This window comes from Pecten maximus, chromosome 11, assembly GCF_902652985.1.
Source record: "Pecten maximus chromosome 11, xPecMax1.1, whole genome shotgun sequence".
Classification (NCBI taxonomy): Eukaryota; Metazoa; Mollusca; class Bivalvia; order Pectinida; family Pectinidae; genus Pecten; species Pecten maximus.
This window is the reverse complement of record NC_047025.1, coordinates 24165095-24178131: the sequence shown is the minus strand read 5'-3', so window position 1 is coordinate 24178131 and position 13037 is coordinate 24165095. Positions and strand designations below refer to the sequence as shown.

Sequence of the window (13037 nt, the reverse complement as noted above, 5' to 3'; positions counted from 1 at the left end):
TGATAGCGGACCAAGTGTATATAGACAGGGTTGTCTGCCCAGAAGCTGGGGTGAGAGGTCACACGGACCCTATTGATGAATACGGTCTCAATGACTGTGGTATAATCTTCATTGGAAGGGAAGACAAAGTCATAGCAAAACCTTGGAACTTTGGACAGGTACGTGCTATCATAATGATAAACACTTTGGAGTCCAAGATGAAGGTTTCATACGGGAATATCTATAAGGTACAGATTGTTTGTACTTTGATTAAAACTAATAATAATAAAAAAAAAAAAACTAAATAAATAAATAAGTTAAAAAGTTTCATCCACTTCGTAATCTCAGCTTTCTGAGAAACGGCGACCGTCCAGGTTAGGAATAGAGCATTGCATCTCTTATCTTCATTGTCACTATGCGACGTTAGTTTTGTTCTTATCATTTTTGTTCACTTATATGTACTTTCAAGGGAAAGGTTATGCCTGAAAGAAAAGTCCATCTCTGAAGATAAAAAAAACAAATATTGAACATAGGAAACATCTGACAGGACTTGCAATCCATGCAAAGACACTATATTGAAGTTCTAGGCCATCGGAGTTTAAATATATAGATGGCAAACAGGGTTGAACAACAATATTTCATAAACAAAATTTATAATACAAGATTCGATATGCAAAATAAAGTAATGGAATATGTATTTGTGAAGCGGATGGGTTTTCTCTTAATTTATCTTCAACCTTCCTAGTTTGATGAGGATATCCTGAAGATAAGCCTTCATTTGCTGAGAAAGGCGTTCAACTTTGAGGTGACGAGCCAATTGTCTGACCCCATTCTGGTGTCCAGGGGTCTGACAAAAGTGGTAAGTGTTGTCTGACCTCGTTCTGGTGTCCAGGGGTCTGACAAAAGTGGTAAGTGTTGTCTGACCTCATTCTGGTGTCTAAGGGTCAGACAAAAGTGGTAAGTGTTGCCTGACCTCGTTCTGGTGTTCAGGGGTCTCACAAAGAGGGTAAGTGTTGTCTGACCCTTTCTGGTGTCCAGGGCTCTCATAATGGTGGCGGTAAGTGTTGTCTGACCCCTGTCTGGTGTCCAGGGCTCTCATAATGGTGGAGGTAAGTGTTGTCTGAGCCCGTTCTGGTGTCCAGGAGTCTCATAAAGACGGTAAGTATAGAGGCACGGAAACAACAGATACTATTGTGTGAATATTTTTCAATTCACTTACTATAAATGCTGCTTTAAATTTCATGTTTGCCAATGTTTTATTTTGAACTTTTGATGCAAATGAACGTTTATCTTCGCGGTTTTTATGAAATGGAACAAATCTTACCACATTTAACTCTTAGACACATATGATCTACGATATTTCATCACCAAGCACCGTCAGTTTTAATTGACATTTCTGTATCATGTGTAATGAGGAAACTTATGAAGCATACTTATACCTTGATTATTTTTCGTATGTTGAAAATCAGTAGGTAATTACTATCGGTACGGAGTCTATGAAGTTTATGTACATACTATTGTTTGCTTGGCGGTAAGTTTTAAAGATGGCGCTTAGGATTGATTCGCAAAATAGCAGCATAATAAGAAGGGATTGGATGTCACGCAATCGTGTCCAAGTATGACTTTACTGTGTTACGTCACTAGAAAACTTATTTAAAAAAAAACTTTGAATCTTGGTCTGGCATTCAGTGTATGTTATGTACAATAGAACTAAAATACTTATATTATAATTTGAAACTGCGATAGGTTTTGTAGATAAGCTCTTTTCCAACTATAAACAAATTTGGTTAGCTTGGTGAGACGGTGGAGTATAAATGTATTTGGACCATCAATACATGTTTCCATCACCAATCGCTCAATGCACAGTTATAATTATATCTGTGTGGTGCCAGATTAACAATGTAGACGGTACTGGTGTGCTGACCGGGAAGTACCGGGGCACGTTTGCGGATGGCGTCCAGCCGACGGCATGGATTGGTAGTCCCCGGATTTTGAAGATGTATAATAAACAAAACGGTCTACCGGTCAAGTATGGGCAGCCGTGGGTGTTTTCCGGAGTCTACACAACGGGTGAGTTCGATACATGTAAATATGTGCAATATGAAAGAGATAAAATTAATGAAAATAAAAGATAATAATAATGATAATAATGGTTTACGTCCGTAGGGTGTCATGTTCAGATGTCCTTTCAACTAACCAGTCAAAATGTTTTCCCTAAGCACCCATCATGGTTAGTAGTTAATTCTGACGCCTAGCTGTCCAATCGCAAAAGGCTTTTGGGTGGCACGCCAGAGAAATCCGTACCAGGGCTTCACGCCTGGGCCCTGAGCAGGCTTCATCCCCAATTTATTCACCAGTTGCGTACACATTGGCTACGCGCCTGGTTATTGAATTGATGATATAGAAGTGCCAACTAAACTAAGATGGCTGCGCCTATTTTAGGCCCCTTCACGTTTTGTTGGTACGTATGGTTTGTGAAATTTATTTTGTTATAATAAAAACTACCCCAACAGGAGAAAAAGCAGCAAAAAAGGATAACTCAGAGGCTATAAGACGCTTACGTTTATCAGTTTCACCGCAGCATCACTGCGACCAAATACATTTTGATTGGCTGAAAACAAACTTTGTATGGTAAGAATAAAGGTCATCTGACCATTTACCAGACTTTCCTAGCGTAATATATAATGAAGAACCTATTTTATCAGATTGCCCTAGAATGTTACTGGCCCATTATCATGACCTGTGCCTCTCAGGTATGGATGAGTCGTTTTAAAACCAACGACATCATAAGCATAAACACAAGGTTATTCAACCAAGAATTCTTTCAGCCCAGTATTTCGACCCAAGACATTTGGTTAGTGGGAACAGGTTAATGTCAGCGGACTGCCGTCGCACGTGACAACAAGATATGAGCTCATTTGCCTTTCGGTCAGGTGAGATAATTAAACAGCTTCACTTCCCTTGGTGTTTTATAGTACCTCAAATGGGATAGTTACCATATTGATTTAGTTCTTACAATACTAGCACAAACTGCTTAGAGCTGGTTCAATCATTCGACGAGACGATTTCCAATCGTACTGGTCTATATCTCCAGTTGTATAACATCAGTTTGTAGAGCGCTTGGGCTGCCCTGTAGAAGTGTCACGAACTTTGTCTCTGCACATGACTCCGACCGGAATCTTTCGATTGACAAGGGATACACTATCGATCCATACAATGGAGTGGAGAAGGTTGTGGATACGCATGCGCTGTGGTGAGAAAAAAACACAATTATGATGGCTGTTTTCATTCATTAGTACAAATAGTAAACCGTAAACAGTGATAACATGGTCAGCATTAACAAGTAACATTCAGTTTTTAATACTAGTAAACAAATGAAAGCGATAAAATGTTATCATTTACAAATTAAATAGATGAATGTATCAATTGAATTTCTCATCGGGTGATTTCTAGAATTAAAATGCATACTTGATGAGTCAAAAACAATGAACATATCAACAATCGTGTGTCATATTGCCAGGGATTTCCACGTGTGGAATGAGGTGTGGATGAAGAGGCCCGACCTTCCTGAGAAACCCGATAAATTGAGTGGCTGGCAGGTCCTCGACCCCACCCCACAGGAACCTTCGGGACGTGAGTGCATTATTATCAGTATACTGATTATTGCTTTATCGTTAGCTTACAACTTTCCATAACCGTTCATATCAATAAAGTTATACATAATTATATAGTATTGTTATATTGGACGGGATGTAATAAAGGAAGTACCAGTGGTTCTTCTCTCCATCTCTCTTAGGGGTTATTATGCAAGCAACGAGAACGGCAATGCACTGATTGTTTTCCTTTTCTCAGAGATTCTGACCCATAGAATAATACTTTTTTGTGAACAGTCTTGGCCAATTTCGAAAATAATTCGATTGAAAAGGAGCGAGATCCCGGCCACATGCTTATATCTTAGTTGGGCAATCCCTATTTGTTTAACAGCTTATGTTGTCTATAGCTGACGTCTGTTTCGTCCTGTTTGTAGTTTTATTGTTATTATAAGTACGATATAACTTAAATTGTACAATTACACATATAAACAGCAGATCTCATATTTATAACATAAAAGACAAAATGGTCAAAATTTACTATGATGTCTTCCTTGTTATCTCGCATCTAAAATACAATACGTATTACAGAATACAAATGTGAAAAGTGTATTGCTCAAGCAATGCTGCTATAGTAACCGCCATTCCCGCATTATTTCATTGGTTGTATCTGTTGCCATTAATCATAGATATATACGTATGTGGCCCCGCCCCTGTGACAGCCGTAAGGAAAGGCCTATGTGACCTATCGTACGACACGGCCTTCGTTTTTGCCGAGCTAAATGCGGGTAGAACCATCTGGCAGAGACGAGTCGGAGTAAACTGGGTCAAGATAAAAGAAAACCCTAATATGTACGTATTTTTAACATCACAATACACAGAAGATTTGGGGTGATTGGGGTTATTATCATGATTGAGAAGTAATGGAAATGAAAATGCAGAAAACAATTCTTCCTTTACAGAAAACATCAACATGAATGTTCATCCTTGGTTTTAAAGACTTATAATTAAAGAATATTAGCTTTCTCAACCTCTGTCATCAATTTGAACGTACCTAATACATGTTTCTGGTAAAACTGTATCCTTTAATTCATCTTGGAGATCAAAGATGAAAATGTATTAATGAATATTAATTTTATTTCTACCCCCTTCCTCAATTTGAAGTTATAGCTGTAAACATTATTTTATCCTGAGGTTTCAAAGATGATAACACGTATTAATGCATATTTGATCCATTTTCCTCAGTCCTCAATTTGGCTTTGACCTTTATTTATGTTTGACATGTTTCTGCATATTGCTATTGACTCAGAGTTGGACACTGTATAACTGTTCATACAGGTGTATCCCTATAATATTGGCTTTAATGTTATATATATATATATATATATCATTTAAACACCTATTCCCACCTCATACCACGTGCACCTCAATCCAATTTTCATTATCCATATTGTATACAGTGTAATTGAACATGGTTTTGCCTGCAGCAGTGTCATAATGTCCAACTTGGCAGCCGTCTGCAATATACAGGATATAAATGTCTTATAATGTAATTTACAGTTCCTTAGTTTCGTTGAATTCTTATGAACTTTCATCATTCGTGTTTATGTATTACCATGTAGTGTAACATCTGAAAAATCTTAATCTTAGAATCACTATCGTACTACACGAACAAATTGAAAAGTATAAATGTTTTTACATCTTTGTAATGATAAACTACATTAACTGACATACTAACATACTGGCCAGGTTTCCATACACTTACACAATTTGTTTTTAATCCATTTAAGTTCAGGCAAAAAGATAAGTACGAAATACCCAGACGGACGTCCGTACACAGGAGAGGACACGGAATCCAATAGATACGACCTGACACAATTGTACAAGTACCCGGATGGTAAGAAAGGGGACACTTCTTACAGTATTGTTGGTTAATTTACAAAATGTAAAAGGAGATTCCACAGTTACACATGTCTGCTACGTTTTAGGCCGACACGATTTTGATGTGTTAAATGAGGGTTATATATTTACTTATACATTACTTTTCTCAGAACATTGAAATGAATGCCAATGTAAACCATTTAATAAATAAATAGATTAAAATATAGACATCATTAAATAAATATACATATTAAAATATAGATACCAGAACAAATTTGAAACGAAAACGAATGATTGCATTTAATAAAATTCATATGGTTCTGTAAATAAGTAAAAATATATGGAACTGTAACTAATATTATTTCAAGAGTAAAGACTTGATTAGTCGGATAATTCAATGGATGTTTCTTTACACTGAGGCTGTGTTTACTAATGTGACATATATATCTTACCTATCAGGAAGCGAAGAGTCTGAGATCGTGATGAGAAATGCCTTACGTAGTATGAAGGTACAACGTCAGTCAGAGAAAGCCGAGATTGCCAGACAGGTACAGCACACGACAAAATGTGACGTCTTATATGTGATTGGTAAACCAGAGTGTTGGTCGTCTTTGCCACCACTGTTAATTAAAGTCGAATAATGAAAATATGTACTATGTGCTACGTTTACTGGAAATGTGCATATTTTCAAGTAGATCTATATTTTGCTCGTTCTAAAGATAGAATGTGATTTGAATAAAGACATACAGTCAAAGTAACGTTATCGAGAATAATAGTATAATTTATAATTTTCGAGAACGTAATTACATCATTTTTCATAAAAGTTTGGGGGGAAATGCCAAAATTTTAGCCAAAAAATATGTATATAATTACCGTGTATATCTTTATTATACACTAATGTCATAAATTGTACTACAGGTAGACATCCAGATATGACATAGAACAGGGGCAAAACGCCATCAAAAATTATACATGTTTCCTGCCACCTTTCCTTATATTTCATTCTCATTTTAGGATATCGTATTGGACATTGTTTCGGACCGTGCGGAAATGGTTGGCTCGGACGTGTATTTTACTATAAAACTAACCAATATCAGTAGGGAGTATAACGAGCTGACCATTGGTCATTTGGTCATTAATGTGACCACTCACGTGTACACGGGTGGGGACGCCACACCGCTGAAGAAGGTTGTTTACAGCAGCCTTCATCTCAAATACCGACAGGGTAAGTACAAAATATGTTCTTATCAAATGTGTCTCAGATACAGGCAGAGTAAGTACAAAATGTGTTCTTATCAAGTGTGTCTCAGATACCGACAGGGTAAGTACAAGTACAATGCATGTTCTTATTCTTCTCGCATACTGTCTGGGTATAACTCCTCTGAAATGCACACATTGTAGGTATATTGTATGTTCCAATTGATCACAGAATCAGGATACAATGTAGGTGAGATATATGTTACATGTAGTGAAAACACTGTAGGTACATATGTACATTGTATGCTCATAACTCTTACAGATTGGAAAAGAAGCATCCCTGATATATCTCGCAGCATATTTCATTCGATACCAATATTGGAAGAACTGTATCCTAATGTATTAGACTAGGAGCTCAAACGACCAATGTTGGGCCCTCTGTAGAGTCGTTCAGTGGGTTTGTCTTCGTGAAAACAAAAACAAAAACAAAAACTAAAAACCAAGGCACTTAAATTGGTGTGCTGTAGTTATTACGATGATCTAATATCATTTTATTTTTCTGTTTTTTTCTGTAATATATTTTTTTATCGTTCTTTGCTTTCTTGTACTGCTGCGTCCATTGGCATGTCCTCCTTGATCATGTGTATGCTTATTTTCAGTATTGAGTTACCAGTTACGCGTTTCACCAGCAGACTACGACCTCAGTCTGAAACCACTTTTGATATTTGAGGTCGAGGCCACTGCCAATGTGAAAGAGACAGGTGGTATTGTAGTAGCCACCCTGGACTACAGCCTAACATCACCTACCGTCGTCATACAGGTCGGTATTTACATATTTACTGACAACTTCTTTATTTTGGCGTACTTAAATTTTAGCGAGTAATTAAATGATGGATCGGCGTACCATCATATATAGAAATTGCAATAAACGCTTTCATTATACAGTGTATTACAGAATACCTTCAGCGGGAGAAACCGCTAAAATAAGATCACCGCTAAAATATGTACGTTTTTAACATACATTCTTTTCACATTTTCTCGAGAATAACCCTGCTTCATGCATTCATCTGTGGTTGATGTTGTATGAAGTGTTTGGTGTGTAGGAATATTCCACAAGCGTCTATAGGTAGATAAAAGCCAGTGTAATACGTTGTAACATACACAAATTGTAATCGGATCTGACCCTTTGTAATGTCCTCTCACGTGACCACTTAGGTGATTGAAACATTTCAGACACAGAGTCACTGTAAGGTGAATGAGCCGACGGATGTCCATTTGATACTTCGGAATCCCTTCCATGACACGTGGTTGACGTTCTGTGTGGTATCTATAGAAGGAAATCTGATCGGAACACCTCCACCCATACCACAGCCGTATGTATCCATTTTGTTAATTTCGATTGGTGATCATGCCAAATGTATGGATTGTAAATGAAACAGTTTAAAGCCATTGTTTGTGGAGATTAATGTTGGGATTTCATTGATAACCAATTCCACAGGACCGACAAATAGGTAAATTATTGAATTTTAAAATATGCATAGGTAATAAAAAAAAAAATGTTTTAACTTCTTAATTTATGTTTTTATGCAAACATCTTCCAAATTGGCGATGTTTAATTATGTATGTTGCAAGACTGAAAAGAATATATGTCAATCTGTCATTAAAATGGTTATGCAGGTAAATGTCAAGCACGCAAATAGAAAAGATCGATTGGATTGTGTAACATTCCTAACACTTATCGTATACTCTTCATATTTTGTAGATGTAAATATCCTGGCAGTAAAGTTTTGCCGTACATTTTCTAAATGAAATCTGTTACACGTGTAATTTCCTAGCTCTGAATGACTATTATACTACTATTGCTTTTAGTATGTTCTTCGTAAATATTTTGTAGCGCATAGGTTTATTCTAATTCAACATGTAAATTACATACATCTTGCACGCTTATGGTTTTTATGAACTGACATGCATTTCACTTGAATTCTTTGTCCAAAGCACGGTGTTAAATTTCGCTTTTATCTTTCGTGTGGGCGAAATAAAATATCCTGCAAAAGTAATCTAGAGCACACATTCCTCACAAATGTAGTAATCTATGTAATTATGCTTTAGAAAGTATGATGGGGTGATCTTATTAAAACAGTTTTGGACGAAACAACCATACAGCATCACCCGTATTTATTACTTGATTGACCATTAGGCACTTTTCACTTTTTATACTGTTTTGTTTGTAGGAACGTAAAACCACGTGATCGGTGGCACATGACAGTTCCAGTGACGGCGAAAAAGTCCGGCAATGGCACCATATTTGTGTCATTCGGGTGTAAAGAAATACCAGGCATACACGGGGTGACGAAACTTCAGGCGTATGATTGACACTGTAACGCATTTACAGGTGTATGAATGACACTTTAACGCATTTACAGGTGTATGAATGACACTTTAACGCATTTACAGGTGTATGAATGACACTTTAACGCATTTACAGGTGTATGAATGACACTGTAATGATTAACAGGTGTATGACTGACACTGTAACGGATTTACAGGTGTATGACTGACATGCGATGTTAGGAATTTACAGATGTAAAACTGACACATGTGTAACGCAATGACAGGCATGTGTGACAATCGATGTGTAAGGAAATGATAAGGTTATCCTCGTTACTATTTATACTTGGCACGTTGTTTTACACATATAACCCCGTGTTACATTTGTCAAACACCATCACGATGTCACCAAACTGCAAGTGTATGAGTGCCATTCGAATTATATCTATTTTGGAAAGAAAAGGTATGTCGAGTCAGTGTGATTTGCTGGTGAAAATTTGAAGTCCTTCACATTTGCATTACCTAGACTGCCATGTTAAATTCATACATATTTAAAAGTTGCATCAGTTCAGAATAAACAGGTATATTTCATGTTCTTATAATCTAGCATCAATAAATACTTAATTCGATAAGTTATTGGACTAGTGTTTCTCTTCCTATATATTTGAATATTTGTATTTGCAATAGCTTAGTCGGTTAGCGCGCCATGTAGCCGCAGTCACGTAGCCTCATGTGAAAATCGGAGGTGCGTAGTTCGGCGCTCTTTATCCGTGTCGATTTGTGTTGATCGGGAAGCTGAGAAACGGACCGGTCTGTGTTGTTGTAGTTGTGCCATCGGGGAAGACACTTTACCCGTATTGCTCTGAATGGCATGCAGCGGGTCTCCTGTGTGTTTTGCAGTGAGGTAGTCACCAACTACTACAATGAACCCCGCCTCAAAATGACACCTGCTGTTTACTGGGCGATAAACACAGAAAACACGCTATTCTCAATCACTGATGTAGGTATATATACACATGTATTATTAAAGTGATATTCAAATCTGCTGTTCACCTGTCGGTCTTTTGTTTTATTCCTCGATGAGAGTAATGTACGTTTACACGTGTTCAACATCATGCTGAGTTGTGAGTTTTATACAGATGACAATAATGACAACTTATTGGCAGGGATAATTTAATTACATCAGTGAGTTGGCGTCCCGTGAACTACGTAACCCATTCTGTGTATGGCGGCACTCAAGCATTAAGTATTTGGGGTCATTCATATTGACCTGATCCTTAGCAACACTTGAAAATCCAGATTCTGTTTGCATTTACCCTAGCTAGAATTCTTAAGTTTACACCATGCACCTCATACACCGTCGTATTCGTACAAACGACATAGTGACTTAACGTAATCAAACTTAAAAAGATGAACTTTAAAAGATCCCGTACTAGCCCTATGATCCTTAAACACGTACTTAGCATTGGCACTTGTACTTTTTGTGTATACAGTAATATCAGAAAGCGAATCCCTATACATAGGACATACGTCATTATCACCAATATGATCAGAAACCAATGATACGTTCGATATCGAAGAATTTGACGGTCGATATTTAAATGCTTTTATTTATTAGGGGAGTAGTAATTCATCGACGCCCAGGTGTAAGCACCGGCGCCCGGTCAGTACGATTGGACCCGGTGTATATACACCCGGGCAACGATAATTCATATAGAAAATGAACACGATAACCGGGATTGAAAACACCTGGGATTTTGTTTCTATCCGATAATACACTCCTTCAAGGAAAATAACCCGACCATGGAACAATATGATAAATTGGCTATAATTTGCAAGGATAACGGATAGGTGAATCATTTCTCAACGTTTGGTCGCCCACATGTGGGTGGGTATGACCAAAGATGTTTAATCCACGAATTATGTAACATATATAAAATCCGCGATCAAAATGACTACAAATCTCACAGTTTATCGGTATTATATATTTTGACATTGCCACGTCTTTTTGGATTGATTGGTACTAGTTGAATATTATTTTTTAGACATTTCGTATTTTACACATGTGGCACCGAAGACGCTTTTGAGCTTTACATCCGGGCGCCAGATTTTGCTGAGGTGGTGGATTTTACCAAAATGGCCTTTGGTTGATGAATGTTTTATCGATGTTTTAAGCATCACTGTGATAATCTCTCTACTTGCGCTAAATTCAGGGCGTTTACAGTATAAAGGTGTCAATTAAACTACCGTGGATACACAGATGTTACCGTGTGCCTGTATGATCATAAAACAATCGGTTAGATTTACATAATGATCAATGATACATGTAGTCTAATCTAGATACGGGTCTACTGTTATTGATAGTTTGATTACTGTTACAACTTTTTGAAGGCTTCATATGCTTCAAAGTCTGCGTTTTTACGAGTAATTATCTTTTTTATTATTTGTTTAATGACATTCTAATCCTGATAGGGTTTTACTGTTTAAAGTGATATTTTTATAATACCTGTTTTAGCAGGCAAATTCTGTGTTGCATCATTTATCATGCAAAAGTTATTTGTTTTAAGAATTTATAATATTGAAAGCATTACATTAGAATGCATACGTCATGTCGATCTTCCATTTTTGCGATGTCATTCAAAGGACTGGAGTGCAATATGGTATTCGAGTTGATTTATAAGGTGTAGATTGATTATGGTAATGTTAATATTCGGGAACGAAAGTTTAATTATGATATGTGTAATGCAGTACAGGCACTATGTACGTATGTGTTTATCAAACCATGGAAAACGGTCATGTTAATTCAACTTTTTTGGTTGAGTCATAGAAACAAGACTGTCAACGTATGTCGAACAGATGATGTTGTTATTGATTAAATAAAGCTCGATTACAATATTTACTTTATTTACATTATCTACATAAACATATTGGTCATAAAAGGCATACTCTTTCACACACGCTATCTAATCTCCCATAAACCACTCTTAAACAAATATTAATATATATATACGTAGTATATGTATATCAAACCCTAATCTACACTAATACACACATATATATTACACAACTACACTATATCATTTTATTGTAGCCAAACAGTCTGATAGCTCATCCCTCTGTTCACAACAAAGTCTATCCTCCATGAAACAAGTACAACTGTCTACTCCACAACAGAATGTTCCGGCCTTTGATTGTAGCTGAACAGTATATCAGCTGCTGAATGTCTCCGGTAAAACACCTGGTCCACTACCTCACCGGGTCTCCATACCTCAGTATGAACGAGACACTCCCGGCCTCCATACTAGGTAGCAGTGTCTAACTGCGGGCTGTACCAACAGTATAACCCTCTCAGGATACACATATCCTCAACACAACATGAATGTCTATTCATGACGCACGACTCATGGTGTGTCCCAACATCCGTAGATGCCAACTTGAGTTTAATCTTCCTCGGCCCTTATAGGCTACCGTAGTTTTCGTTAGCAGACAAACTGAGTAGTCCGGAATGGTAATAAGCTACAAGATATAAATAACGACAATACTATTCTATTCCACCCTATTATATATTACATATATATTATACACTAGAAATGGAATATATATATATATATATACCCATAATTACATTATACCATGCTATACATATATATATAGTGTGCACCCGTCGCTCACTAAGAAACGCACTATCACATCCTTATATTATTGTATGAACGTAGAATGACTCTAATGATATAAATACAGGTCTAGAGCGCTCGAACCCGTTCGCACTCACTACTCACCGTACATTTTCAGCTATATAGCTGATTTCAGCTACTCTAGCTAAACATAGCTACTATCGATAGCTGAATTCAGCTACTTTAAAACAGTTTACCTGTTGACGTGTCAAATACACAAAGTCGCACGTGTGCCGCAAAATGATCGGGTTCGTCACCCTACCAGACACAGTATTTAAACAACTTTCACGGATATAAACGATGTTGTTTTTTTGGCCCCGGATATGACGCGACAGGTGGCGTTACTGGTCAAGTTGAAGTATGTGATTGGTCAATGTAGCGGTAAATG

The 13037-nt window shown here is 37.1% G+C and overlaps 1 protein-coding gene and 1 long non-coding RNA gene across 2 annotated transcripts; both read left to right on the top strand.

Moving 5' to 3' along the window:
* Positions 1 to 2633: 2633 nt before the first annotated feature.
* On the top strand, positions 2634 to 4415 carry LOC117338128. Its single transcript, XR_004534969.1, has 3 exons — positions 2634 to 3232; positions 3500 to 3612; positions 4259 to 4415. It is a non-coding gene; the product is annotated as an uncharacterized LOC117338128 (long non-coding RNA).
* Positions 4416 to 4478: 63 nt separating this feature from the next.
* On the top strand, positions 4479 to 10017 carry LOC117338513 (protein-glutamine gamma-glutamyltransferase E-like). Its single transcript, XM_033899868.1, has 7 exons — positions 4479 to 4489; positions 5360 to 5466; positions 5910 to 5998; positions 6465 to 6675; positions 7307 to 7467; positions 7881 to 8020; positions 8879 to 10017. The coding sequence occupies exons 1-7, from the start codon at positions 4479 to 4481 to the stop codon at positions 9018 to 9020; spliced, it is 861 nt and encodes a 286-aa protein (XP_033755759.1). The 3' UTR covers positions 9021 to 10017.
* Positions 10018 to 13037: the final 3020 nt, after the last annotated feature.

Coding starts and splice junctions, on each gene's coding strand:
- LOC117338513 (XM_033899868.1), top strand. Junction 5,467..5,909: donor ATTGTACAAGTACCCGGATG/GTAAGAAAGGGG, acceptor CTTACCTATCAG/GAAGCGAAGAGTCTGAGATC. Junction 5,999..6,464: donor AAGCCGAGATTGCCAGACAG/GTACAGCACACG, acceptor TTCTCATTTTAG/GATATCGTATTGGACATTGT.